At 50.0% G+C, this 26858-nt stretch overlaps 1 protein-coding gene across 1 annotated transcript; it reads right to left on the minus strand.

The window, feature by feature from the left end:
* Positions 1-950: 950 nt before the first annotated feature.
* Positions 951-25172, minus strand: PLBD2 (phospholipase B domain containing 2). The gene is made up of 12 exons (XM_074356757.1): positions 24825-25172; positions 17345-17438; positions 14773-14931; positions 12834-12934; positions 12400-12614; positions 7326-7420; positions 5491-5651; positions 4804-4899; positions 4469-4540; positions 3693-3845; positions 2918-3080; positions 951-2816 (listed from the first exon to the last, which is right to left on the minus strand). The coding sequence occupies exons 1-12, from the start codon at positions 25112-25114 to the stop codon at positions 2649-2651; spliced, it is 1767 nt and encodes a 588-aa protein (XP_074212858.1). The 5' UTR covers positions 25115-25172; the 3' UTR covers positions 951-2648.
* Positions 25173-26858: the final 1686 nt, after the last annotated feature.

A 26858-nucleotide genomic window follows, 5' to 3' on the forward strand; every position in this document is an offset into this window, starting at 1 on the left:
ACATACTGATTTCCAGCCAGGAGGGACAGCAGGTGTACTTAAAAAAAAAACCAGGAGACAGGGCACCAAGAAAGGGCACGCAGGGACAGGAAATTATCGGCCTTCTAGCCCCACAATTGTTCCCAGGGCATATAGAGGGTTTAAAATTGCACTCAGTTCTGGAAGACCTACCCAGAATAAGATTGCTTTCGGTTTCCACAATCCCGCCTGAGTCAGGCACAAAATCCCCCGAAGAAGCGAGGCGGGACCAACTGGCCAGAGCCTTGTCCTGCAGGGGAGAGCAGAAGCCATAGATGGTCCTGCGGTGGCGTCTTGAAACAGGATTGTGGGAAACTCCCAGCGCACAGGGGCTGAAGGAAACTGCCTTTCTAGCTGCCCCTGCAAAGGTGGCTTCTGCCTTTCCCGGATCAGCTGCAGCTCCAGTGGAGGACCGTCTGCACGATCCCTCATACTCTGTTCAGTCGCCCTAGCTCCACATCCACCCTCAACTCCTGGAAAGCAGAAAGAGGGACCAGAAATCATTTTAGGGGAACAGACGAGACATGTTTAAATTCCACCACCAGCCTGAGCCTCTAAGTGCTCATCTGCCAAATGGGTGTCACAGAAGCTTCAGCCTCAGGAGTGGCTGGGAAGATCCCTTGACTGGCACACAGCAGGTGGGGTGACCACTGTCCCACTGAGGCTGGCGCCGCTGTCAGGAGGAGATGGGGAGGGAGCGCTGCGTCCCACGAGAGAGTGCAGACCTGGGCCCCCATCCTGGCTCTGACGTGAATATCTCGGCCTCTCCCACCTAACAGGGCTGTTGGGAGCTCAAGAGACTCCAGGAAAGACAAGACCCTCTAGGGAGCTGGGAAATGTACTGGCAGAAAAGTTAGTTTTTAGAATCTCAAGTTGTCGAATCCCAGGTAACAGGAGTTGTAAAGCAGCAGTGAGAAACAGGAAACTCAACCTCAAACCTCAACCGTGCTTTATTTTCTCCAGAGCAGTTACCAGCATCTTACACACTGTAAGTTTATTTTCTGTACTGTCTACCACCCAATGTAAACATCACAAGAGCAGGGATTTGGGGGGGGGTACCTGTTGTTATAAGGTATCCACAGGACCTTATAACCATGCCTGGCGTGCACTTAGTGTTCGATAAATTGTTGCCAAAGAATGAACGTTGTGTAAGCCCCTGTATGGGCTACGTCACAGCCACCAGTACAGCAAATCCTTACCACCGCCCCCGCCGCCCCCACACACAGGGAAGTGCTGTTCACATTATTCACCCATCTCACAGATGAGGTAACAGAAGCTCAGAGAGGTTAAGTCCCACAGCTAGTAAGAAGTGGAGACAGGATTCGAACCCAGGCCCTTGGCTCCAGGGCTGTGTGATTTCCTCTCTCCAAGCACATAGCATTGAGCAAGTCTTGATTCCACTGTAGGCTCTGGGTAAGATCAGAGGGGGAGGGGTTCTGTGTTGTGTTGACCTATACCCCCCAGTAGGACATGGGAAGGTCTTGGTGGTTAACAGGGCCCTACAACAGGACCCAGAAGCAGGTGTTCAATAAACATATGGTAAATGGATGGTCTGACAGACATGAACAGATGGAGGAATGGGTAGATGGATGAGTGGATGGATGACGGACGGACGGATGATTGGAAATGGATGGATAGATGGATAGATGACTGGGCAGATGGACAAGGGGTGGGTGGCTTGGCAGATGGATGATGCTAGACAGACAGAAGGATGGGCAGGAGGATGGAGGATACATGGGTGAATGGTGCAGAACCCAAACCTGAGAAAAGGCGCTCACCCAGCCGTCCCCACTGCCCCAAAAAGCACAGCACAGGGGCCACGGCCTCTCTTGTTTAATTGGGGCACAGCCTGCGATCTCATTCCTACCATAGGGGACCGGAGGACACTGCCCTGAGGCCAGGGGCAGGCCCGGGCTTGGGGCTGGAGGGGCTGACACTCCTGCCTGCCCCTGGAGAGAGGACACTCAGGCCCCTCTGGCCACAAGTTGCCAGGGACTTTGGTTTTTGTTTGTTTCCTGTCCTCAAGGAAGCTGTCCAGGAGGAGAAACGGGAGCTGCTTCCAGAAGGAGCAGAGTGGGCGGAGCTGGGGGCTGGGAGGAGAGATGCCAACCTGAGGCCACGCCCAGGTCTGGGGCGGGGCTGAAACCCCCAAAGCTCCAGAGTCTCTAGCCAGAAGGATGTTGGGAGGTAGGGACGTAGGGACAGGAACAGGCCCCTCCTGCCTGCCCCACTGGGGGCCCCAGAACCTGATCCCAGGACTCCTCTCTGGCCCTCGGGAAGGGGCAGCATGATGATGCAGCCCCAGAATGAAAGAGAAAGCAGGGCAGGGAGAGCAGAGAGACAGAGACACACAGAGAGAGGTAGGGGGAGAGAGAGAGAGATACGCAGATGGAGAGGGAAATGTGGAAGGAGTCAGTCTTGGGCTCCATCAGGTTCCACGCCCCACCCAGGAGGCCACCTAGATGAGAATAAACCTGGTCTGGCTGACCCAGGTCCCAGATCTGGGCACAGCACAGCAGGGGGCAGTGCCCACTCAGGGAGGCAGGCAGGCAGGAGTTCAGGGTGGCAGCCGGTGGGGTGGCCCTGCTGGGGTCAGCACGGGCGGAAGGCAGCAGAGCAGAGAAGGAGCCTCAGTCCCACCAGACCTCGATGGGCGAGAACTTCCAGAGGTCGGGCTGGCCCATGTGCAGCAGGCGGCTGAAGGGCGAGGTGCTCCACTGGAACGGGGGCAGCTGGTCCCACGTGGGGCCACTGGCCGCCAGGAGGCGCAAGGCCTTGGCCAGTGCCGTGTTCGTCACCTAGGGGTGGGGGGAAGGCAGGTGGTTAAGCTGTCCCAACCTGAGCGGCACTGATGCCCAGCCCCCAGCTTTGACCCCACCCACAGCCCCAGGCCCGGCACCTTCACATCGATGCCCCCGTGGGAGCGCTGGTGCAGGGCCTGGAAGGGGTAGGAGCCGTTGGCTGGGTTGAGGTCGGAGCGGGCCGAGATGGCGTTCTCCCCGTTGGCCTTGGGACTGCAAGCTTTGCACAGTGACAGGGGGTCATGCAGGAAGTCATTGTACCTGGATGCGGAAGGGGAGGAAATATCAGTGCTGGGCAGGGAGGCCAGACCCCTCATGGCCACAGCCCCCCAACCCTAACCCAGCCACCTGCTTTCAGTGTGCCCGGCTCCCTCCCACCACCTGGGCTTCCGTCACCCCCCTTCACCTAGTCACCCCACACCCATCACTCAGGCCTCCTCCGCTCAGCTGTCCCTCCAGGAATCCCTCTGGGCCCCCATCCCAAGCCAGGCTGGAGACCCCGCTTTGTCCTTTTATAGCATCGCCTGGAGCCTGGACGGTCCTAGTTACACATCCACACCAGCATGAATACGTGATGGATTTCTGCATCCCCCACGGGCAGGGTGCTCCCCGAGGATGGGGCAAGGGGCATGTTTTGTGCCCGTTTCCCAGTACCAAGCACGGAGCCCAGCAGGGGCGGTCGCTGCACAGCTGCCCAGCATCCTTACCTATAACACGAGGAGGGCAAGAGGGCTGAGCGCTACCTGGGTGCCGCTGTACCGGCTGCTCCACATTTCACCGCCCCCCGCCGGCCCCTGGGCTTGTTTGTGAGGTTGAAATGGGTATCAATACATAAAGCTCCACAGGACCCTGGGCTCATGGTCCCCCACGCACCTCATAAGCCGGATCATGGAGTCCAGGTCGTGTACCAGCGACTGGTTCCGCCGGAAGATCTGCGCCCGGGGGCTCCCATCGTAGGAGAACCAGTCCCCGTACTGGGCCACAAGGGCAGGCAGCCCGCTGGCATTGAACACAGACTCAAAGGACCTGTTGGGGACCAGGAGGGTCACTCACGACCCTCACTGACCTCACCTGGCCATGGCCAGGGAGGTGAAGGGAGCAGCCATGCCAGAACATTAACACCAACCACCCAGACAGTCAGGAGAGCAATAATCATGTCTTTTGTTTGTGTAGAGGGGGTGGCTTGGTGGGACGGCCAAGCCAGGGCTCTGGGGTCCAAGAGACGTGGGTTCAAATCCTGACTTCACTGCTGACCAGCTATGGAACTTTGGGAAAATTAGGCACTTTCTCGGGGCCTCAGTTTCATCATCTGTGAAATGGGAGCAGGGGCCATAGCTACCCAACACAGTGGTCATGCAGATCAAGTGAGATAACCCAGGTGAAGTGCAGTGAGGGTCAAGAGGTGATGGGTGTGCAGCCCAAAGTAGCTTCGCCGGGGAGCCACCACAGGGTTGGCACCTGAGTGGGTGCAGCCTGGGAAGCCATACCAATGCCGACCCCATAGCTGTACCCCAAAACTGTCCTGGTGAAGAAAGGGTTGGGGTGGGTTTCTTTGCTTTGTGGGTTTCCAGAATCACCTGGGAGGGACCCCTCCCCAGTATGGAGAGCCGACCAAAAGATGGGGCAAGATACCAGAAAGGGAGACTTACGGGATGTTGTAGCTGGCCCAGTAGGTCTTCTGGTACAGTTCCAAGGTCTTGTCGGCCACCACCACCATGCCCCTGCGACCAACAAGACAGACAGGGCAGGAGTGGTGAGAAAAGAGGCTCCTGTGGGCACTGCCCTGCTCAAGGACCCGACATGGCTCCCCACTGCCTGGGGGTAGATTATGTCCTGAATCTTTAGCCCCAGTCACGGACTGCCTTCTCCTCCAGCCTCGCCTCCCTGAGGTTGGCCCCTTCCCGCACACATTGCAGCAGGCCTCTGGGGCTCTGCCTGAGCAATTCCCTCCGCCGGAGCGCCCTGCCCCTTTCCGGGTACTCACGGGATCTGTTCCAGGACGGTGAGCACCCTTCTCCCAGGACTGGGCCCGCCGGGCACAAATGCCTTGTAGTCCACGATCATCCACTGGTTGTTGTACCTGCCGTGCACAAGGACCGGGGACTGAACAGACCCTGAGGCCACGGCCACAACCCACCCCCCAACCCTGCCCCTAGTGCCAGGCATGGCCAGGAATCACGGGGCCGGGGTGGTCTGGGAGTGCCCAGCCCTCCAACTGTCACTCAGACACTGTGGCTTGACCAGGCATCCTCAAACTCTTCTCTCATCCTGCTGTCTGCCTGCTCTAGAGGAGTCCACGGCTCCCTAGTGCTTTTTGCAACAAAGGTCAATTCTTCTGCCGAACGTTCTAAGATTCTGCACTATTCAGTCTGTGTCCCTGGCCCACACGGCCTCCATCCACTCATGTCTACCTCTTCTGACAGCCCTCCCACTGTCCCCAGAGCGCTCAAGTTCTACGTTTATTCCTGTCCTTCCTCTGGGAGCCCTTCCCTGAGTGGAGGAGCCTAGGAGAGAGGGACAACTCCTTTTCTTTCCCCGTGCCTGGCTCCCTGCGGATGCAAGGAAAGGACTCTGCAGAGGTGTGGGGTGTGGCCCCGGCGCCACATCAGGTCCCCCAGGGGAGCAGCGGGAAGGTCGGGTGGGCAGGCCCCAGTGCCAGGAGCCCACTCACGTGCCGCTGTTGAACCTCTTAAAGATATTGGCCCAGGTGTCCCCGTCTGGGGCCAGGCGGTTGGCCACGACATTGCGCATCCACTCCAGCACAGAGCCCTTGGGCTGCACGTACTTCCACAGGGCTGGGTTCCTGTTACCGATGGTGGTCTCCAGTGTCACCTGCGGGAGGGTCGAGGGCACTGTTCATGCAGGGGACACACCACAGTGGCATCAGCGGTACCTGAGACCATCACCAACAGAAACCACAGACATTTTCCCACCACACAACAGGGTTGCACACATCTCAAAATGTTGTTTACGCTCCTCGTACTTCTAAACTACGGCAGGTAGCCCCCCTGCAATCGCAGTTTGTTATTTAATGTGCTAATAAAGCAGCACGTATAGCAGACCTCCACGATATTGTAGGTTCTCTTCGGGACCGCTGCAATACAGCAAATATCACAAGAAAGCAAGTCACATGGACCTTTGGTTTCCCAGTGCATATAAAAGTTGTTTCCAAAAAAAAAAAAAGTTGTTTCCGCTGTACTGTATTCTATTAAGTGTGCAATAGCGTTATGTCTAAAAAAAATAGCATTATGTCTAAAAATGTACATACCTTAATTTTAAAAATACCCGATTACAATAGTCACATCAAAGATCGCTTATCACAGATCACGATAAAAATATAATCGTCATTTTAAAAAGCTTGAAATACTGTGAGAATTACCAAAATGTGACACGGAGACGTGAAATGAGCAAATGCTATTGGAAAAATGACGCTGATAGACTTGCCCAATGCAGGGTTGTTAGAAAACCTTCAATACGTGAAAATCACCATGATTTGTGAAGTGCATTAAAATGAGGTGTGCTTGTATATTACATTAGAAGTGTACTTATATAATATTTCGATAGATGCATGTCAATATAACTGGTTTCCTTTATAATCCTGTATGTTGGTTTATGCATTTGAAGGCATCATTCCAAGAAGGGGTTCCCAGCTCCCCGGACCACCACAGGAGTCTGTGGCACAAAAACAGTTATGAATCCCAGTGGAAAGTATATTTCCTGCCCGGACACTTTTCAGGTAACTGGATTAAACCACTTCATCTGTCCCTCCCCAGGCTTCACTCCCATTTTCCCCACCGCGGGCTGCAGGGAGGGGGGTCTCCTCACCCACTGCCTGGCCCCTCTCATGCTTTTTCCCACGTTTAAGCAGACGAATTCCCACGCTCCTCTCAAAAGGAAATAGAAAAAAAAAAAAGGCCCTTCCTTTCCCCTCCCCGAGAATTGGTGTCTTCTGCATCTAGGGGTGGTTTTTTTTTTTATTTTAAGTGATGTTTTTTCCTCCCCTGCATTGTTGCCCTGACGTTCCCAGCCCTGATTGCCCCGGCAGATGGTGGTGCCAGGAACAGATTTCTAAGAGAGTTTGAAACCCTGCCAGGACAACCGATAAAAACAACACATTGTAAGCAACATTTATTCCGAAAGCCTGGCCAGGTTTAGAGGGGGTTTTCTGGAAAGCAGAACCAGAAAGAGCAGAGTCATAGTGGGGAGAAGGATGACGTCCTAAATCCTAACCACCAGATGAAATCACTGAGGTCAAGGATATTTCAAAAGGGCCCTGAGGCTGGAGATTTATGAGCAGTTGCATTACAGTGCAGTGTCCCAGGCCGGCTGCAGGGTTTGGAGGCCCGGCCGGGGGGGGGGGGGGGGAGTGCGGCGCCGGCTCTACATTTTACAAGCGCCCCCTGGTGGAGAACAGCGTCAGCCCTGGAGGAGGGGTGTGGCAGCTGAGTCTACCTGCTGGGTGAGAAGCTGGCCCCAGGAGAAAGGTTACACTAGAGAATGACTCACCAGCCCGCTGCCTAGGATGTAGAAGTCATCACAGGAGAAGATGGTACCAGGATAGGAGGAAAAGATGACCCTGTTGCCGGGAGCCGGGGTAGACTCTGTGGGGGAGAGTGAGCCCGGTTGGGGGCAGGCGGTGCTGATCAGACAAGCCCATATGGGGACCCCCACACCCCTACCTAACGAGTCTTGAGAGTCTCTAGGAAGAGCAGCGGGCTTCAGAGGAAGCCCCCACTCCGTCCTTTCTGACAGTTAGCAAACCAGGCCATTTGATGTGTGTGTGTGTGTGTATGCATGTAAAAGCTAGCGGCAAATACATACACACATTTAATTTTTTTGTACATACATACATTTAATTTTTTTGTTTACCTTTTTTTAACTGCAAAAATCTATTGTTAAAAAGATAACTCAGACAGCAAATACCCAGAGGTCTGAGAGCATGGACTTTGTTTTGGGGGAGATTTTTTTTACCCTGCTTTACCGAAGTATAATTGACAAAAATTGTCTGTGTTTAAGGCGCACACTGCGGTGTTTGGGGATAGTTGTAGACATTGTGAAAGGATGACCACAATCAAGCTAGTTTACCTGTCCAACACTTTGTACAGCTACCCTTTTTGTGTGTGTGGTGAGAACAGTTTTACTCTCTTGGCAGATTTCAAGTACACCATGCAGTGAGCTTAACTAGAGTCACCACGCTGTGCTTCAGAGTCCAGAACCTTTTTGTCCTGAAATTGGAGGCTCATACTGTCCGACCAACCTCTCCCCATCTCCCCGTCCCCCACAGCCCCCAGCAACCACCTTTCTACTCTCTGCTTCTAAGTTCAACTTTTTTAGATTCCACATATAAGTGAGATCATACAGTAATTTGTTTTCCTCTGACTTATTTCACTGAGCATAATGTCCTGCAGGTTCATCTCTGTTGTCGCAAGTGGCAGGATTTCCTTCTTTTTTAATTAACAGCTGAGTAATATTCCATGGTATGTGTATGTGTGTATGTGTGGGTGTGCAACATTTTCTTTATCCATTCACCTGTTGATGGACACTGAGGTTGTTTCTGTATCTCAGCTACTGTGAATATGGCCATGAACATGGGAGTGCAGATTCCTCCTCAAGAGTTCATTTCCTTTGGATGTACACCCAGAAGTGACATGGCGGGACCATACGGGAGCACAAGCTTTGAAGGGGGGAGACCCAGGGAGAATCCGAGGTCAGTATCTTATCAACTGTTCAGTTTATGGCAAGTTACTTAGCCTTTCCAAGCCTCAGTTTCCTTATCTGCAAAATGGGAATAATAATCCTTCACTCCACACAAGGCAGCTGTAAGGATTTAATTTTCAAGATCATGGAGGTAAAGGGCTCCTAGTACAACAGCAGGTCCACAGAAGGGCCTACAATCAAGGGTACCATGTAACCACACCAGCACTTGTCAAGGGATGGGCTTCAGGTACAAGGGGCTCAAGGGTAGGGATGAGGGCCCCTGGAGGGGATAGGCTGAAAGAGCCATTCCTGTATAACCAACGAATAAATAAAAGTAAAAGGGGCAAAGTCATAACGGAACTGGAAGGGAAAACAACCCATAGCAATGGTGTTTCTTCAGGGGCAGTGGGGATGGTGGGTTACAAGAGATCTGTATTCCTTCTTTGTGTTCCACTAGATTTTCTAACTTTCTACAGTGAACACATATTACCTAATTTGTTATAATTATTAAAAATCAGTGTGGGAGACAAAAAGAAAGAATCCAAATGCCCAACAATAGATGAATGGATAAACAAACCGCAGCATCTCCATAGAGTGGACTATTAGGCAGCCATAAAAAAGAATGAAGTGTTGACACTGGCTACAACAGGGAGATGCCTTGAAAACATGATGCTGAATGAAACAAGCCAGTACGATTCCATCTTTACAGCATGTCCAGAACAGGCACATCTACAGAGACTGAAAGTAGATTAGAGCTTGCCAGGGGCTGGGAGGAGGAGGAAAAGGGGGAGTGATTATTCAATGGCTACAGAGTTTCCTTTTGGGGAGAAGAAAATGTTTTGAAACTAGAGAGAGGTGGCGGTTGCAGGAAACGGTGAATGTACTAAATGCCACTGAATCGTTCACTTTAAAATGGTTACTTTTATGTCACGCATGTGAATTTCACCTCAACAAAGTAAATTAAAATTAAAACGACAACCAGAAAAGTGCTTTAATTAGGGCAGGTTTAGATGAGGTTCTGGAACAGGCCAAAATGACCTCATGGGAAAGAAATCAGAAGCAGGGTTGCCTGGGGAGAGAGGGGTGGAGACTAATTGCAAAGGTCACAGGGAGCTTTCTAGGGTGATGGAAATGTTCATATGTTTATCAAATGGTGGTTACATGACTGCATGTTGGTCCAAACCCATCAGATTATACACTCTATAAATTATCAAAATATACACTCTAAATTGATTATCCATCAATAAAGTGAATACAAAAAAAAACCCTGAGTTTGGGATGTCATTTATCATCCATTGGAATGGCAAAAAATTAAAATGAACCATAATACCTAGTGCTGGCAAAGCCGTGGGGAAAGTCAGCATATTCACAGAATGGCAGTGGAAGTGTAAACTGGCCCAACCATCTTTGGAGGCAATTTGGCTGTACCTATCTAGAGACTAAAATTTTAATTACACCCATTTTTAACCCAGCAGTGCCACTAGGAAACACCTCTGGGGGCCCACTTGTTTGCTGTAGCACTGTTTGAAACAGCAAAGACCTGGAAATGGCTCAAATCCTCCACTGGGGACTAGTGACGATTTCACAACCAGCTGTTAAAAGGTGGGCTGCACATGGTATATAGTAAACTCACCAAGGCCAGCTGTGGAGAAAGAGGAGCCAGACGCAGACAGTCCCCACAGCATGATCTGACTTATGTTTTTGTTTTGTTTTGTTTTTAAAGAAAGCAGGCTTTTTAGGGCCGTGCAACTATTCTCTAGAATGCTCTAATGCTGGCTACATGTCATTGTACACTTGTCAAAAATCCATAAAACTCTATTACTATACAAAGAGCGAGCTTGAATGTAAACCATGGACTTCGGTTGCTAATAATGTATCAATATTGGTTCATCATTTCTAATAATGAACCACACTAATGCAAGATGCTAATAACAGGGGAGAGTGGAAGGGGGATAAATGGGAACTCTCTATTGTCTACTCAATTTATGTCAACCGAAAGTTTTTCTAAGAAAGAGTCTATTAATTTTTTAAAAGGTTCATATATAAATGCATCCAAAAAAAAAAAATCTATGGATCCAAAATGGTATCAGTGCTTTCCTCTTAGGAGAGGTCTGGAATTTGGGAGGAGAGTATTAAGGGAGGCGTATTTCTTCATCTCCATTGCTGGGATTTGCGGCAGAGACAATGTGTTCACATATTACTTGTGTAATAAAAATAAGTTAAAACAAATGGAAAATTGAGATACATTTTTTTTTAAAAGTCTAGGGAAAAAATATAACCAAATGTTCACAGAAATGATCTCCTGTGGCTTTTTGGGTGTTTCAGTGACTTTCACTGTATGTGTATGTTTTGCTGTGTTTTCTGATTTTCCATAACATACGCGTATGGCTTATGTAGGTTTTTAAAAGATATTAAGATGTTAGTGGATACACAGCAATGAGGATGAGAGAGCTAGAGCTACAGACGACAATATGGATCAAAGTCACAGGTGTTATGCTGAGTGAAAGAAGCCAGATGCAGACAGGTACATGCTGCGTGATTCCATTTGTAAACATTCAAAATCGGGCAAAGCTAATCCAGGTGGTGAGAGAGAGTCATGATGGGGTGGGGTTGGAGCCTGGAAAGGGACTGGAGGGAAGCTGCTGGGAGCTGGGGATGCTGTTTCTCAATCTGGGTGCTATACAGAGGTGTGTGCTCAACATGCAAACACTCTAGCTGTATACTTAACACCGTGCACAAACACTTCTCTGTACAAATGTCAATTCTGAAGTTGACTGAAGTTTAAATTAATGGGCATTAGGTTGTCTCCAAACCCCTACTGCAGCTGACGACCTTGTACACAGTCCCCGTGCAGAAATGGAAATGTTTCTCCAGGGACAGATCTGAGCCAGAGGGCTGCTGGATCACGGGCGTGACAGATTTTATATTTTGTTAGATGCCGGCGGGGCTCCTCTTCAAAGTGGCTGTGCCAGCTCAGACTTCCATTAGCAGTGAATGAGGGTAGATGTTTCCCCACCTTCTTCCCCCTCCTGGCAACATGAGGTTGCCACGCCAAGGAGGCACTGCCAACATTTGGCAATGGCTACCTCTGAGGCTGACACCAGGGCCAGGAATGAGGGGGTTGTTCTATGGGGTACGTGGGCCTGAGTGGCAAAGTTTTCACGTGACAGAAAGAAAGCATTTGTGCATTCCTGTGTAGTTGATTGTTTGTTGCAAAAATGGCTGTAATTCTCCCTGTGCTTGTATCCACACCATCTACAGTGTGACTCTGCCATTCCTTATATCTAATGGTAGGGTCTGTTTCCCCACCACTTGAATCTGAACTGGTCATTTGACTTATTTTCAGCAATGGAATGATGTGCAAGTTTCAATCAGCCCTCAAGAGGCCTTCTATACTTCTCGGCCCAGAGGTCACATGAACAAGACTGAGCTAGCCTGTGGGAGGATAAAAGACCAGGTAGCCCAGCTGTCACATCATCCCAGCTGATATCCAACCCCAGTCATACAGAAGAGGCCATCCTAGGTCAGCCAGCTCACCCCAGCTGACTAGTGAAGCATCATGAGCCCGGCCAAGATCAGCAGGCTTAATTGAGAAAAACAAAACCACTCAGCTGACCTATAGACATGTGAGCAAAAATACAGCTGTGTTTTAAGACTTTGTTGTTTTAAATTTGGGATGATTTGTTATGCAGCAGTAGCTTACTGATACATCTTGTGAGATAAAAATGAAAAGGAAATAGACATGTTAAAAATAAAATGAACTCAGAATGGCCTTACAGTGACCCCAGTGTGTATGGGCCAAGGCCCACATGTCCTAGTGCTGTCCCCAGTGTGGACCCACATACATGCTCACACACACACAGATCCATCCACATCTACCCACCTTGGGGCCCTTCCCTGAACTGGAACCAGTACTTCTTCATGATGCGCAGCATGTACTGGTAGGAGTGCCAGGTGTTATGGGCGACCAGGAGGTCACTTTGGCCAGGCAGCAGCTTGATGAGGGCGGAGCAGGAGCCAGAGCCCAAAGCATGCTTGGTCTTGGTCTTATTCAGGGCCAGCTCTAAGTCTTCGAGGTCCCCAGAGATCTGCAACAGGCTGTGGAGGGCCAGGGTGCCGGAGGGTTACCACATCTGCTGGGAGTGCTATTACATACCCATTATACAGAGGAGGAAGCTGAGGCTCTGGGAGGTCAGGTGACCAGTCCAAGGCCACCTAGCCAGGAAGTGGCAGAGCCAGTACTGGAACCCAGGTCTGTCTGACTATAAGGTGTGTGGCCCTTTCCCCTACCCTGTCCACTCTGGGGGTGGCACTTACAGGAACCCCAAGGGTTTGATGGTGAACTTCCCAGTTGGAAAGATCACACTGCCTTCATAGCTGTCCTCTAGGCCTTTCAGCTGCAGGAGGGTCAGCCGCACCTAGGGGGAGGGGGAGGGGGCAGAGGGCAGGGGGCAGAGGGAGGGTGAGGCCTCTCCCCCAGGCTCACACCTTCTCCTGCAATGGGAGGGGCTCCAGCAAGAGAGGCCCAGGTGCACCCTCCAGGCTCCAGCCAGCCCTGACATCCCCCCCTTAACCACCACCCAACTCTCCATGCCAAGCACCCTCCTGCCATCACTTAGCTCTATGTCTCTGCCCTGTGCCAACCCCATATCATCCCAATTTAAGAGTTCAGCTCAAAGCCACCTCCTCCAGGAAGCCTCCCAGCCCACTCTGACCCACTGTTGACTGCTCCCTGTTCTGAATTTAGTTACTGGCTGTGCTGCTGGCTCAGGACACCTGTCTCATGTGCCTGACTCCCCTCCACTGTCACTGTCATTGTTCTGTAACCATGGAGTATATCACCATGTCCTGCACAGGGCCTTGGCCTGCGCTGGGCATACACCAGGCACCTGGTAAGTATCTGTAAGATGGATGGACAAAAGGATAGACGGATGGGTGGATGGATGGACAGGCAGGGCTGAAAGATGGATGGTGGCTGCTGAGTTAAACAACAGAAGGACAGAGAGAGAGGCAGTCACCTGGATGGATGGGAGGGCGGAGGGAAGGACAGGTGTTCAGCCAGGACATGAAGTAGGAACGGGACAAGGTGGATTCGCTCCTTCATCTGTAAGTACTCAACAAACCTTTACTTATAAGGCACCTACTATGTGCCAGACCCTGTGCTAGGCACTGGGGATATCCCAGTGGACAAAGCAGATGTGGTCCTTGCCTTGTCCTCATGCAGCCCAAGTCCAGCTGAAGACAGACTCTGAAGGCCTCACTAGAGTGCTACAGAGAAGTGCAGGGAGAGGACACCGATGTGAGGAATGGTGGGGGAGGGCCGGGCAGAGGGGGAGGAAGAAGAGTGTTCCAGGCAGAAAGAACAGCACATTCAAAAGCCCTCAGGCAAGAGGGAACACAGCTTGTTCAAGGAACCAGAACGAGGCCAGGGAGGCTGGAGCACGGATCAAGAAGGTCAGTAGGAGATGAGGCTGGGGAGGGAGAGGGTGCAGGAGGGTCCTGAGGCCATATTAAGGAGTGTGGGCATCATCCCCAGAGAACCAGGCAGCCCCTGGTGAGATTTACAAGGAGCAGAAACAGAGCAGAGGTGATAGACAAACAGATGGACAGACTAAGAGGTGTCTAGACTCTGGGCAGAAGAAAGATGATGAAGCAGGCAAGGTAGCTGGTCAGAGGGATGGCTGGGCAGGTCACTAGGAGGGTAGATGGACAGACAGGTAGATGATAGACAGAGAGATGGGCAGGCAACCAATGGGGTATATCAACAGGGTGGGTGGATAGAAGAACTGACAACTGGGCTAAGATGGGCAGGGAGGTGATAGATCGGTAAATGAAAAGAAGAGGGTGAAAAATGGATAGGCTTGTGGGTGGGTGAATGAAGGAGCTGACAAACTAGATGCATAGATGGATAGATGGAATGGATGGGTGGATGGGTGGATGGGTGGATGGGTGGATGGGTGGATGGGTGGGAAGGTGGCTGGATGGGTGGCTGGATGGGTGGCTGGATGTGTGGATGGATGTGTGGATGGGTGGATGGGTGGATGGATGGAAGGATGGGTAAGTAGAAGGATAGGTAGATGGGTAGATAGATAGGTAGAGGGGTGGATGAAGGAGGGAGGGAGGGGAAAGGGGCTGGCAAAGAAGAGTGGGAAACTAACAGGTCAGCCAGCTGGAGCAGTAGCAGCTGCACTGGCAGCAGGTCCCCAAAGCAGACCCACCTGCCACCCCACCCCTCTGTGCAAGGGGCGGTGCCCACCTGGTGCCAGTAAGCAGAGTCCTTGTTCAGCTCCATCTCCTCCTGCATCCACTCCAGGTTGGCCTCCAGGAAGTTCTTGAGCCTCTCGCAGTAACTGACTTCATACTCGAAGGGGCCGCAGTAATTCACCACCGTGTTCATCCAGTGCATGTAGATGAGCTGCGGGGCGGGCGAGGTGGGCAAGGGCAGGGGCGGGGCAGCAGGGCTGCTCTCTCCCCTGAGGACCCCACTGGCTCCCCACTCGGGCTCAGATTCCTCACTCCCATCCAAGTCTCCAAACAGCCGAGCAGTCCCGGTGAGGCCACCTCTGCACCTCTGCTCACACGGGCTTTTCTCCCCCGAGGCCCTTCTCACCCAGCAAGCTCTTACCCCCAGCAGAGCCCAATGCCTCTGGATCTTTCCCTCCTCTGAAAGCCTTCAGCATTCAAAGTCTGCCCTAGGTTACACCCCCTTTGTTACTGGGGACCCCCCATCTATACATGTACTCAGTCAACTAACTACTGTTTTTGGAGCACCTACTACGTCCTGCCCTGAGCACTGCGGACACAGCACTGAACTTGACAGGAGAATCCTGTGCCAGTCCCACCAGCCCTCAAGAGGCCTTCCACTCCTCCCTGCCCAGACATCACATGAACCAACCTGGGCCAGCCTGCTGGGGGTGGGGGGAAGGCCCCCTGAGCCCAGTCGCCCCCATCAGCCCAGATGATGGAGAGCCGACCCCAGACACGTGACTGAGGCCATCCTAGACCAGCCAGCCTCCCAGCTGCCCTGCCAGCTGACCGCAGGGTCATCAGTGAGCCCTGCCAAGGTCAGCCAGGCCTGGCCCAGGATGCCAAGACCACCCAGCTGACACGCCAGCAGGAGGAGGAAAGTCTGCTGATCTTGTCGCCTGCAGAGGAGGGGCTGGTGGCCCAGAGTTAAGGTTAACGGCACTCTTTATACAGACACAGCTCACGACTATGCCGTAAGGAAAGTGGTACTGTCACTATCGCTGCCTCCCAGCTGAGGAGACAAGACAGGGGCAGGTGAGTATCTTACCCTAGGTCATCCAGGTAATGAACCAAAGAGCCAAGATTTGAACCTACCAAATGATGTAGATTTGTAATTTCCCAAAGCACAGAGTTCACTGGACTTTATAAAGTTTTAGGGGTAACTTCCAGCCTCATTCCCCCACCACATTGGAGATATTCCAAAACACACACGTCAGTGAGGAAGCATCCATAGCCCCAAGACTGAAAGCTTAGGGACCCCTGCTCCATCACCATTTCATTGAAATACATCCAAAGTCTACTCATCTTTTGAGGCCCCATTAAAATGCCACCTCTTCCATGCAGCCTTCCACTACTTCCAGAAGCACTTCCCAAGTGCCTGTCCTACATCAGGCTCTGGGCTGGATACAGGGGACACAGCTGGGGACAGGACACAATTCCCACCCACAGAAGCCCACAGGCCAGTGGGGAAGGTGGCAGAACAAACCACTTTGAAGCAGAGGCTCCGGTCAGACAGAGCTGGGTTTGCATGCTGACTCCTCTGCTGACTGGCTGTGTGACCCTGGGTAAGTTACTTCACTTCTCTGAGCCTCAGCATCATTTGTTCAGTGGGGGTGGTCAGGCCTCCCTCCGGGGGCTGGTGCACAAGCTTAGCGAGATAACATGGGCGAAGCCTCTGGCGTGTGTGTCTGGGGTTCCTCATTTGAGAACCACTGCCGGCCTTGCCCCAGGGTTCCTGGCCAGCTATGAGGCCCTTGAGAGATGGAATCATGCCTCATTCTCCACTGAGTACCCAAAACAGCGCTGGCCTGACCCAGTGCGTGACCACCTCCCCATACATTGAGAGCCTCCCCTACCCCAGAGGCACCCACCACCCCATCCGTGGTAGCTACAGCTCTCTGTCCTTCACTCATTCACTTATACTAACATAGAATTCACATGCTATAAAATTCACCACTTAAAAATGTACAATTCAGTGGTTTTTAGTATGTTCATGAAATTGCACAACCCTCACCACTGCCTAATTCCATAACATTCTCATCGCCCCAGAAAGAAACCCCATACCCATTAACAGTCACCCTTCTTCTGCCCGCCACCCCTCCACCTTCCACCCAGCCCTTGGTAACCACCAATCTCCTTTCTGTCTCTATGGATTTGCTTATTCTGGACATTTCCTATAAGAGGAATCATACAGCATGTGGCATTTTGTGACTGGCTTCTTTAACTTAAGATTATGTTTTCAAGATTCATCTGTGTTTTAGTGTGTATAGGTATTTATTTATATTTTAAATGGAGGTACTGGGGCTTGAACCCAGGACCTCGTGGATGCTAAGCACGTGCTCTGCCACTGAGCTCTCCCCTCCCCCCATGTTACGTATTTTTAATATGCATCAAAGAGTACCTAGTGTAAATTTCTAACAAACACAAGTGAGCCTTTTCTCCCCAAAGAGACGGAAGGCTGGGGGCGCAGGGGAGCCCCCTCTACACATATCTCAGAACCCTCCAAAGATCCCTGGGGAACACACTTGATGAGCAGGGGAGTCCCGGGTCCCCCCAGGAGGTAAGGTCCCCCCGCCCCTTACCTCCTCGGACACGGCGGCCTCCACCACACCCGCTGCGTAGGCCTGCAGGCTGTCGTTGTACTGGCCATTTGTGTGAAGCTCCAGAAAGGCCCACCTGCAGAGGGAGGAGAGGGGACACTCGGTCAGCACGGGGACAAGCATGAAACGGGCACTCAGCTCGCCATGCCACTGTCTGCAGTTTTCAGGCATAAAAACCAACCAACTGCTGTGCACGTGAATGTGCGTCAGTCTGTCTCTGTGCACGTGTCAGGCTAAATCCCTAAAAGACGAACTGCTGGGTCAAAGGGCACCGGAATTTTTATTTTAACAAATATCAATCAACAGCCTCCCCCAAAGCTGTACTAAGCTTCATTCCCACTGCCCCCGACCTCCCACAATATACCAGCTAATATTTACTGAGGGTTTGATCCATGCCAGGCACTATTCTAATCACTTCCATATCTAGTAACTCATTTAATCCTCATGACAATCCCACAATCCTGCACAAGCCAGGCACTGTTACTGTCTCCATCGGACAAAAGAGGAGGAAGTTAAAGCACGGAATCATGTACCTGCTGTGGCAGCCTTGCTGCAGCCCACTCCCCATGTGTCCCTGCCTTTTGCTGTGACTTTACGTCCCTCTCACCAATGGCCAAGTGTCCTTCCTCACCTCCTTGACTTGGTCTCAGTCATGTCATACGACTTGCTTCAGCGGATGGAATATGGTGGAAGTGACTGTGTACCAATTATGAGATGAGCCTTTGCGGGGCCTTCCATGTTTCCATGTGCTCTCTTGTGCCCCTGCTATTGCCACGAGAAAAATATGCCTGGCCAGCTCGCTGGTCCCAAGAATATGAGACACACATGTTGTTGACCAGGTCTGCAGACCCGTAGCATGAAGCAGAGCTGCCTCAGTGCCCCATGGACCCGTGAGGTTATTGTTTCAAGCTGCTGGGTTTGGTGGTGATTTGTTACACAGCACCATTGCCTGATACTAGCTGATACACATTTCAAAGATCACAGAGCTAAGAAAGGGCACAGCCATGATTCAATTCCAGACAGGCTGGTGCCCACTCCTCCTCTGAAACAACACTTCTCAAACTCTGATGATCATCCAGGTCACTTGAAGACCTTGTTAGGAAGTAGATTCTGATTAGGAAGTCCAGGGTAGAGCCTGAGACCCTGTATTTCTATCCGGCCCCCAGGTGATGCCTGGGTGTACACTGCATTTCTAAAATGTACAAACTCCTGGCTGCCCACTTCCTTGCTTAAAATGATTCTTATCAATTTTTTTCATCCTTACTATGGTGACAGTTGAGAAATTCAATCATGTCAGTTATAGTCCTTGAATTAGTTAAGCTATAGATATTTTATTTTTATTGATCATTTATAGTTCTTTGTTTTTTTAACATTTTTTTATTGAGTAATAGTCATTTTACAATGTTGTGTCAACTTCCAATCATTTATAGTTCTTTGGTTCATGATCTTTACTTATTTTTCTCTACTGTGGTTTTTTTTAACCTTTTCTTATTGACTGGTGGAATTCTCTATAATACATATTAGCCCACGACTTGTCATTAATACTGAAAATGCCTGTATTTTAACTGATTTTTGCTTTTGTCTTTGCTGTAGGGAGGTTTTTGGTTTTGTGCAGCCAAACCTATCAATCTTTCCTTTATGGTTCTGGATTTCATTCTTGCTCCAAGGACACAAAAATATCTACCCAGGTGATTTCTATAACTAAGGAAAACACTTGTGAAGGCAATTTCTATTAAGAAAATGAGGGCATCAAAAGATAGTAATGAGACCTTGAAGGGGCTACTAGACAGAGAGACCCAGACTCAGCCAGGACTGTCTCATGGGAGGCTGGCTAAAAAGCCACCAAAGAGCTCCAGGACAGGAAGAGCCATGTCCTAGGGAAGATGCAGAAGAGGAAATGACTATCAAAATACTCACATCAGATAGTTGTGGCAAAAAAAAAAAAAAAAAAAAAAAAAAAAAAAAGCCTATCTGAGGGCCTAGTAGGTGCCAGACATTGAAGGGATCGAAGAATGAATGTAACTGCAATGATGAGAAAAGGAGTAACACACCACGGAGGTTCTCTGAGGAGGTACACCTCCTGCTGCTACTAAGTAAAATCTAGGAAGGCTTTACAGAAGAGGTGACAGCTGCTCTGGGCTTTGACGTTTAAGTAGGAGCTTGCAGAGGGGTGCGGGGAAAGGAGGAGAGAGGAAAGGGAAAATAAAAGGAAGCTGAGCCCTGAATGTTCCAAAGCAAAGAACTTGAGCCACAGGATAAAACAGAGCTATGGGGATTGGTAATGAGGCCCCCTACGACAAAGAACAATGACCCCCAGCACTAAGCACATCACATGTTTATTTATCTCTCTAAATTCTCTTAAAGACCCTACACTATGAATTTTATTATCCCAATTTACAGATGTGCGACCAAGGCTCAGAGAGATGAAGCCACTTGCCAGAGGTCACACAGCAAGTAAGTGGCAGACTTGAGACTAACAATACAGAGTATGTGCTCTGAGCCTCTAACTAAGTTTTGTGGTGGCTGGTTTTGTCCTTGAAGGTGAAGAGGCTCGTTCTTATCAAAGGAACATGGGATCCATGAACTTCTGGGGAATGATTCACATATAACCACAGATAAGGATAGCAAAACACAGGAGACTAGGATAAAGATCTTAAGTTTTAAGGTGAGTGGAGGATAAAGAGAGTCTGGGCTTGTGGGTCCCTCAGCCTTTGTCTGAATCCCCAGGTCTCTCTCTTATCAACTGCATACCTTCAGGCAAATTGCTTAACCTCTCTGGGCCTCAGTTTCCTCGCCCGTGAAATGGGCACAGCGATTCCCACTGCAGAGGGCTGCTATGGCGCATGCCAGAAAGTAACTCATGTTTTATGCTCACTAAATACTTGTCTCATCACGAGTCTGAGAGGGGAGGTTTGGAGAGCTCCAATAGGTTTGGTGATGGGAAGAAAATTAAAACAGGGCCCAGCGTCTAGATCCCCTTGCAATTAAAAAAAAAAAAAAGCGGAGGATCAAGGGAGACTGTACACAAATTACATAAAACCAGAAAAGCTGTTCAGAAGCCAAGTCCCAGTTATAACGGAGAGGTCGGTGGCCTTCCACCAGACAGCATCCGGTTAAAATCTGCTCCTTCTGTGGGGAACAGGCTGAGTCAAGGCCACGTTGCTGAGGCAGCAGTGAGGAACTCATCCCCTGACCGGTGCTCACACAGCCTTTGGAGATGCGAATGAGGGCCCTTGATCACAGCAGTGTTTTTCACCAGAGCTGAGTAAAACTGGACCCTCCCGAAACATCCACCATTAGCGGCCTGACGCGATAATCCATCCATATGGGAGACTGCTTTGTGCTGATGAGATGTCAGACACAAAGTTGTTTTTAAAAAAATAAGATCAGAGAAGAATAAATGGTAGAATTAGAATAACCCCACATACAGAAGCATCACACACACCCCTACCTATAGACACATGCGTGTATGTACGCTTAGGGCTGTTTATACACAGAAAATTCTGCAAGAAAGAGCTGACCGTGGTTATTTATGGAAAGAGAATGAGAGGGATTTACCTTCCACACACCATCTCACCTTTCCAAACTGCTAGATTGTTTACTATAAGTTAAGTACCTGTTATAATAATTACAAAAATTTACTGGGGAGGGTATAGCTCAGTGGTATAGCACGTGCTTAGCATGCAGGAGGTCCTGGGTTCAATCCCCAGTACCTCCATTAAAAAAAAAAAAAAGGAAAAACATTTCAAAAATTTAAAAGAGAAGAGCAGCATGATTCTTTATAGCTGGACAGAAAGAAAAAGGATGAGGGGAAGGTCACAATTTTTCCAACCTCACCCCCCTAAGCCAGGCGACAGTATTGCAAATGTGAAATTAGTCACCGCCTTTGTTCAAGAGTGGACCTCCTGCCTTTCCTCGTGGGCCGCCTCACTCCAAAGGGCAGGTCGGTCTGGATGGGGTTTATTTACTTTGCCTGGCTCCTCAGAAAACCTGGCTGGGTGGGCTTCTGTCTGTCTTCCCAGAACACTTTGCAAAGAGAGAGGTTCCCATTTATGAGCTTTTGCTCCAAGCTAGGGGATTTCAGTGCTGGAGCCTCTGAGGCTGTTGCCTTCGGCCCTAGGCCCTAACCAAATGATTTTTTTTCCATGACCCTGCAAGGCTGTGACCAGCCTCATCACAGAGACAGGCAGCTGTCCCCGGCCACCTGCAGTAAGTGTCTGGGCAGAGATCTGAACCTAGATCTCTCTAATATTAAACCTGAGACCCTGCCTCATACCTTACCTCCTTCCTCTTCCACCTCAGCTTCTCCATCTGTAAAATGGGAAGGCTTGGCCATCAGCAAATGGTTTCTGGGATCCCTCACTGCTGTGGTGGCTGACAACTCTGAGAAACTTTACCCCAGCCACTGACCAAAAACAAAACAAACAAAACCCCAAAAAAACAAACAAACAAAAAACACTGACAAGCAAGTGTTTCTAAAGCAAAATGTCCCCATTAGCTTGTTCTTGATTCAGAGATCACATTCTTCCTGCCTGTTTAATTTTAAAACAGCAGGTGTTTTATTAGCTAAAAATGGGCCAAAATCGATACATACTGTTCTGGTTTGTTTTTAATGCACTTTCTTGACAAAAATAAAGAGTTGGCTGCACTGAATGTGTCTCTCCAATCTTTCCTTTTTTTTTTTCTGGAAAGTCTATGGGTCGCACTATGATTTTATGTCAAGGGCAGCTAATACCACTGAGATGACTCCAAGGTCTAACGAAGAAGCCACATTTGGGAAAAAGCCAGATCATTCACAAGAGATGAGCAGGGGGTCACACATTCCCCCTCGTTCCCCTCCCCCCATCTGTGTACAGTGAGCCCTGGACACCCTCTACTATGTGGGAGGCACCACCTCACCTGTGGCTGCCACTCCTTTCCCATTCCTGATGGTGCAAGTTTAACTTTTGCGACTTTTCAAAGAAACAGCTGGGTGGCACTTCTCCACTTTGCTTGTTGGGTGGGAGATCTGGGCTGTTTCCCAGCTTCCTAATAGCTTAACTCCCTCTTACAAGTATTTACTTCCTCTCCCAACTCAAAGGTGATTTATGTCACACAGCTGGTTTGGGGGGCGGGAGGTGGGGAATCAGGTCAGAGAAGGAGGTAAAAGTTAAGGTTGGAGAGTTCGGCCTCCCCAGGACCAAGGCCAGAGCCAGGCGGGCGCAGGTGCTGCTTCTAGGGGCATCTCCCATCCCAGAGAGTCAAATCCTAAATATTTTAGGCTATGTGGGGAGCATCGGTCCAGAGTCAGGGAACAACTGAAAGAGGAGAGATCATGAGGGAAGGGGAAGCTATCCTGACAATCCTGGGATCTGGTGAAATCCGCGGGCCAGAAAGAAGGAGGGATCCCAATTCTAGGTGAACAGAAGAGTCAAACCATGATTTCCGCCCTCCAAAAACTGAGACAGTCACCCGCAGATCAGAGGTTCTGCTGCTCGGGGGCCAGGACACTCCAGATGTCTTTCTTACATCTTACTTCTGAGTTCTCAAGAGGGTGTCTTTGAGGACCTCAGTTTCCTCGCTTATAAAACAGGGGCTTCCTATACAGTTTTCCCTAAATCTAGTCCTAAGTGCTGTCAAACTCAGAGGGAAAGGGGCAGACTGGACAGAAAAGGTGCTGGAAACGTGAGGTGAGAGCAAGAAGTGTGGAAGAGGCCAGGGCTCACTTCTCAGGCCACCATTTCCCCCTCTGAAAATGGGGGCAGAAGAGACCCACTCCTTTCTCTTTTACTCAGTCCTTCCTTTAGTAAATAAACAGAGGTGCTTTCTGTGATCCCCCTGAGTGTCCCTTTGTGCCTCACCTTCAAGGGAGGAAAGAGGCCCAGAAAGGTGAAGTGATTTGCCCAAGGGCACACAGCACCAGAGCTGAGCCAGCAAGAACCTTCCATCCATCAAAATCAAGGGAGTCCTCTTCCCACCTGTTTTCCATAACTAAGAGCAACACAGCCTGGTGGGGGCCTGCTGGGGCCAAAGCCCCTCCCCCTCCTGGGCCTTACCTCTGTGCCTTATCCCCTAGGCATCCAGGCACAAACTGTCATGCTCTCTTAGCTCTGCTAAGTGGGGCCAAAAACATATGTGACTCAGCAGAGACCGGGTCACCAGATTCCAGAGTCACAGTCACGTCGCCACAGAGTTCTGGTTCCCTCCATAGATGCCAGCCCACTCTGTGGCTTCTTCTTCCTGGGAGCCCTCCCAGATTAGCCCCACACAACTCCTGTGTCTGCAGCAAATCCTCTCCTCACAATCTCCGAACTATCTAACACCCTCCCATGTGCCACAAAGCACCTGAATGGAGGTGTCCCCAGTGTCCTGTGTCTCCCCAACACCTGCAGAAATTAGTGCATGCTGGCAAAATGGATGGGGACAGCAGCGGGAGGAGCCATGCCTGCTGGAGAGGGCAATGTATTCTAAGGACCAGGATGAGCCCAGGATGGGATGGTGTGGGTGGGAGGTTGTGCGGACATGGGGTTCTCTAAGATCCCCAGCACAGCCTGGATCCAGGGCCTGGGCCTTGATGACAAGGCTTTGAGGCAGGTTTTTCCCCACTCCCAGGATTTTTCTGCCTGCCACTACCTCCCCCACTGAATGGGGATCCCTCCTCAACTTTGTGTCCCCAAGGCCAAGCACACTAGGTGAGTGGATGAATGAATGGGCATAAGTCCTGGCACAAGTCCTGGCACAAGGCCTGAGAGGGGCATTACCAACCTCCTAGCCAGAGCACATCCTCAAAATTCAAGCCACAGATGGGGAAATGAGAGCCCAGACAGGCAGAGGAGTTCGGTAAGAGTCACACATCGGAATGACAGCCTGAGTCCCAGTGATAAGGGTAGTGATCATGACTGCCAAGGATGGAGCACTTGGCTCCATACTAAGTATCTGGTCAATCGACTTTCCGCTAGACCAGGAGAGAGGAGAGAAGCAAGGAGCAGAGGCCAAGCAATGATACTATCTGGCTCTATGTAAATTTAGGGACCCTCTGTTTTCAGACTGGCCTGGAATCCAAGCTCAGCCCTGCAGCTCTGATTGTGGAAAGGAGGCGGGGGGCTGGCACCCATGGGGTGAGCTACAATCAACGAAGTGAGAGTTTCTGTTGGAGAGCTATTACCATCCCCCTGGTCCGTGGTGGTGAGATGGGCGTTGAGGAGGAGAGTGCTGGCCTCCGTAGAGATAGGAGTTACTGTATCATTAGGGGAACAGAGTTACTGTTATCTCTGGCTGAAGGCAAAGGACTGGTCCCCATGAGCTGAGGGATGCTACATCAGCCCCACCCAACCGCGATGCTCAGAGGCGGGAAACTGGCCCCCAGGGAAACAGGGATGGGACGCTGTCACTGACAAGAGGCTGGTCCTAGGGCGAGGCGAGGCCCGGAGCCCACGCAACCCCCTCCCCCGGCTGGTCCGCGCGAGGTCGGGCCAACCCTTACCCGGTCTCGCGGATGGCGTTGGTAAGGTTGGCCCAGGCCACCGCGTCAGGGTGGCGGCCGTCCACCAGGCGCAGCTGGCCCGTCTCGGCGTCCAGGAGCACCGAGCGGCTGCGGGAGGCGGGTGGGACGGGCCTGCCGCGCCCCCGGTGGCCCCCCGGGATCTGGATCGCGCTGGTCTGGCCGCTCAAGAACAGCCCGACCAGCAGGGCCAGCACCAGGGCCAGCGCCAGCGCCCGCGTCAGCGCCCGGGCCAGGCGGCCGCCGGGGGAGCCGTACATCGGGGCCACCATGACCGCGCGGAGCCGGGCGCAGCTGCCCGGCTCACGTGACTGCTCTCCGCTGCGGAGGGCGGGGCCGGGGCGGGCGGGGAGAAGGCGGGCTGGGGGGCGGAGGCGCGGGGTTCGGCCGAGTATTTCCGGGTAGGCGGGGCCCAGACGGGACGTAAGGGGCGGGGCCACCTTAAAGGGGCCCGGCGTCCCCGTCCGCCTACCCAAGCCCTGCGGTGGCACACTTCCTCCCAGCTTTTTATTTCTCAAATTTTTAAGCCTTGAGGAAAGTTGCAAGAGTAATAAAGTAGATACCCATATGCCTGCTATCGATTGCTAATATTTTGTCACAGTTTATTAATCCTTCTCTTATGTATCTATAATTTTGCTCAATCATGTGAGTTAATTGAAAACATTTTAACGATCAACCGTAAATACTGCAGATCTCATAAAAGACATTATCCTTCATAAGAGCAATACCATTATACCACTGAGCACATTTATCATTTATTTAATAGTGTTGTCTAATACAGGGTCTTTATTCAGATTTCTCCAGTTCTCCCAAGAATGCTTTCTCGGTTTTTTTCTTTTGACTCAGGATCCACTCCTCACACAATACACAAGAATAAACTCCTAAGTGATGAACATCTAAATGTAAAAAATGAAACTGCGAGTATTAAAAGAATACATGGGTGAATTTCTCCATAACTTGTGTGCAGGGGGAAAAAAAGTCCTCTAACTATGACTCAAAATCCAGATGCCATAAAAGATTAGTAAATTTGACTACATAAAATTTCCTTTTAATATTTACATGTCAAAAACACCATAAGCAAAGTGAAAAGACAACTGACAAATTGGGAGAAAATATTTATGACATATATAGTGCATAAAGGACTATTCTCATTAATATATGAATGACTCTCTAAATTTGATAAAAATGGACAAAAAATAGGAACAGACAATTAATGAAAAAAGATGCTAAAATGATCTTTAAACAAGGAAAATGCTCACCTCACTCACCATAAAAGAAGTGCAAATTATAGTTACTCTGAAGATAAAATTTCATAGAAATGTACACCAAAAATAATGAGTGCATTAAAAACTGTTGAGATCTGGCTAAGGTCTATAATTTAAAGTATTAATGTCATTTTCCTGATTTTGATCATTGTGCTCTGGTTATATATGATTTTATCATTGGGAGAATCTGGGTAAAGGATGCACAGAAATTGTACTACTTGTCAAAAAAAGTTTTTTAACTACACTGAAATATCACTTCTCACCTATAAGATTAGTAAAAAGTTAAAAGCTTGATTATATATATATATATACATATATTTTTTTTTTTTTGGTGAGCCTGGGAAAACAGGAACACATGTATGGCTGATAGGTGTGCAAAAGTGGTTGACTTCGGGGCTGGTACACATTTGTAGTTACAAAATAAATGATGTACGGTATAGGGAAAATAGTCAACAAATATGTAATATTTTTCTATAGTGACTGGTGACTACTAGACTTATCATGATGATCATTTTGAAATGTATAGAAATATCAAGTCCTAATGCTGTGAACAAGGAACTAACATAGTATGGTAGGTCAATTTGACTTGAAAAACAAATTCATAGAAAAAGAGAGTAGATTTGTGGCTACCAGAGGCGGCGTGGAGGGGAGAGAGAACTGGACGAAGGCGGTCAAAAGTAACAAACTTCCACTTATAAGATAAAGGGATGTCATGTACATGATAAAGATAATTAACACTGCTGTATGTTGT

This window comes from Camelus bactrianus, chromosome 32 (assembly GCF_048773025.1).
Source record: "Camelus bactrianus isolate YW-2024 breed Bactrian camel chromosome 32, ASM4877302v1, whole genome shotgun sequence".
NCBI lineage: Eukaryota > Metazoa > Chordata > Mammalia > Artiodactyla > Camelidae > Camelus > Camelus bactrianus.

Coding starts and splice junctions, on each gene's coding strand:
- PLBD2 (XM_074356757.1), bottom strand. CDS start 25,114: ATGGTGGCCCCGATGTACGGCTCCCCCGGCGGCCGCCTGGCCCGGGCG. Junction 4,900..5,490: donor AAGAGGTTCAACAGCGGCAC/GTGAGTGGGCTC, acceptor TGTGCACGGCAG/GTACAACAACCAGTGGATGA. Junction 3,081..3,692: donor TCCATGATCCGGCTTATGAG/GTGCGTGGGGGA, acceptor TTCCGCATCCAG/GTACAATGACTTCCTGCATG.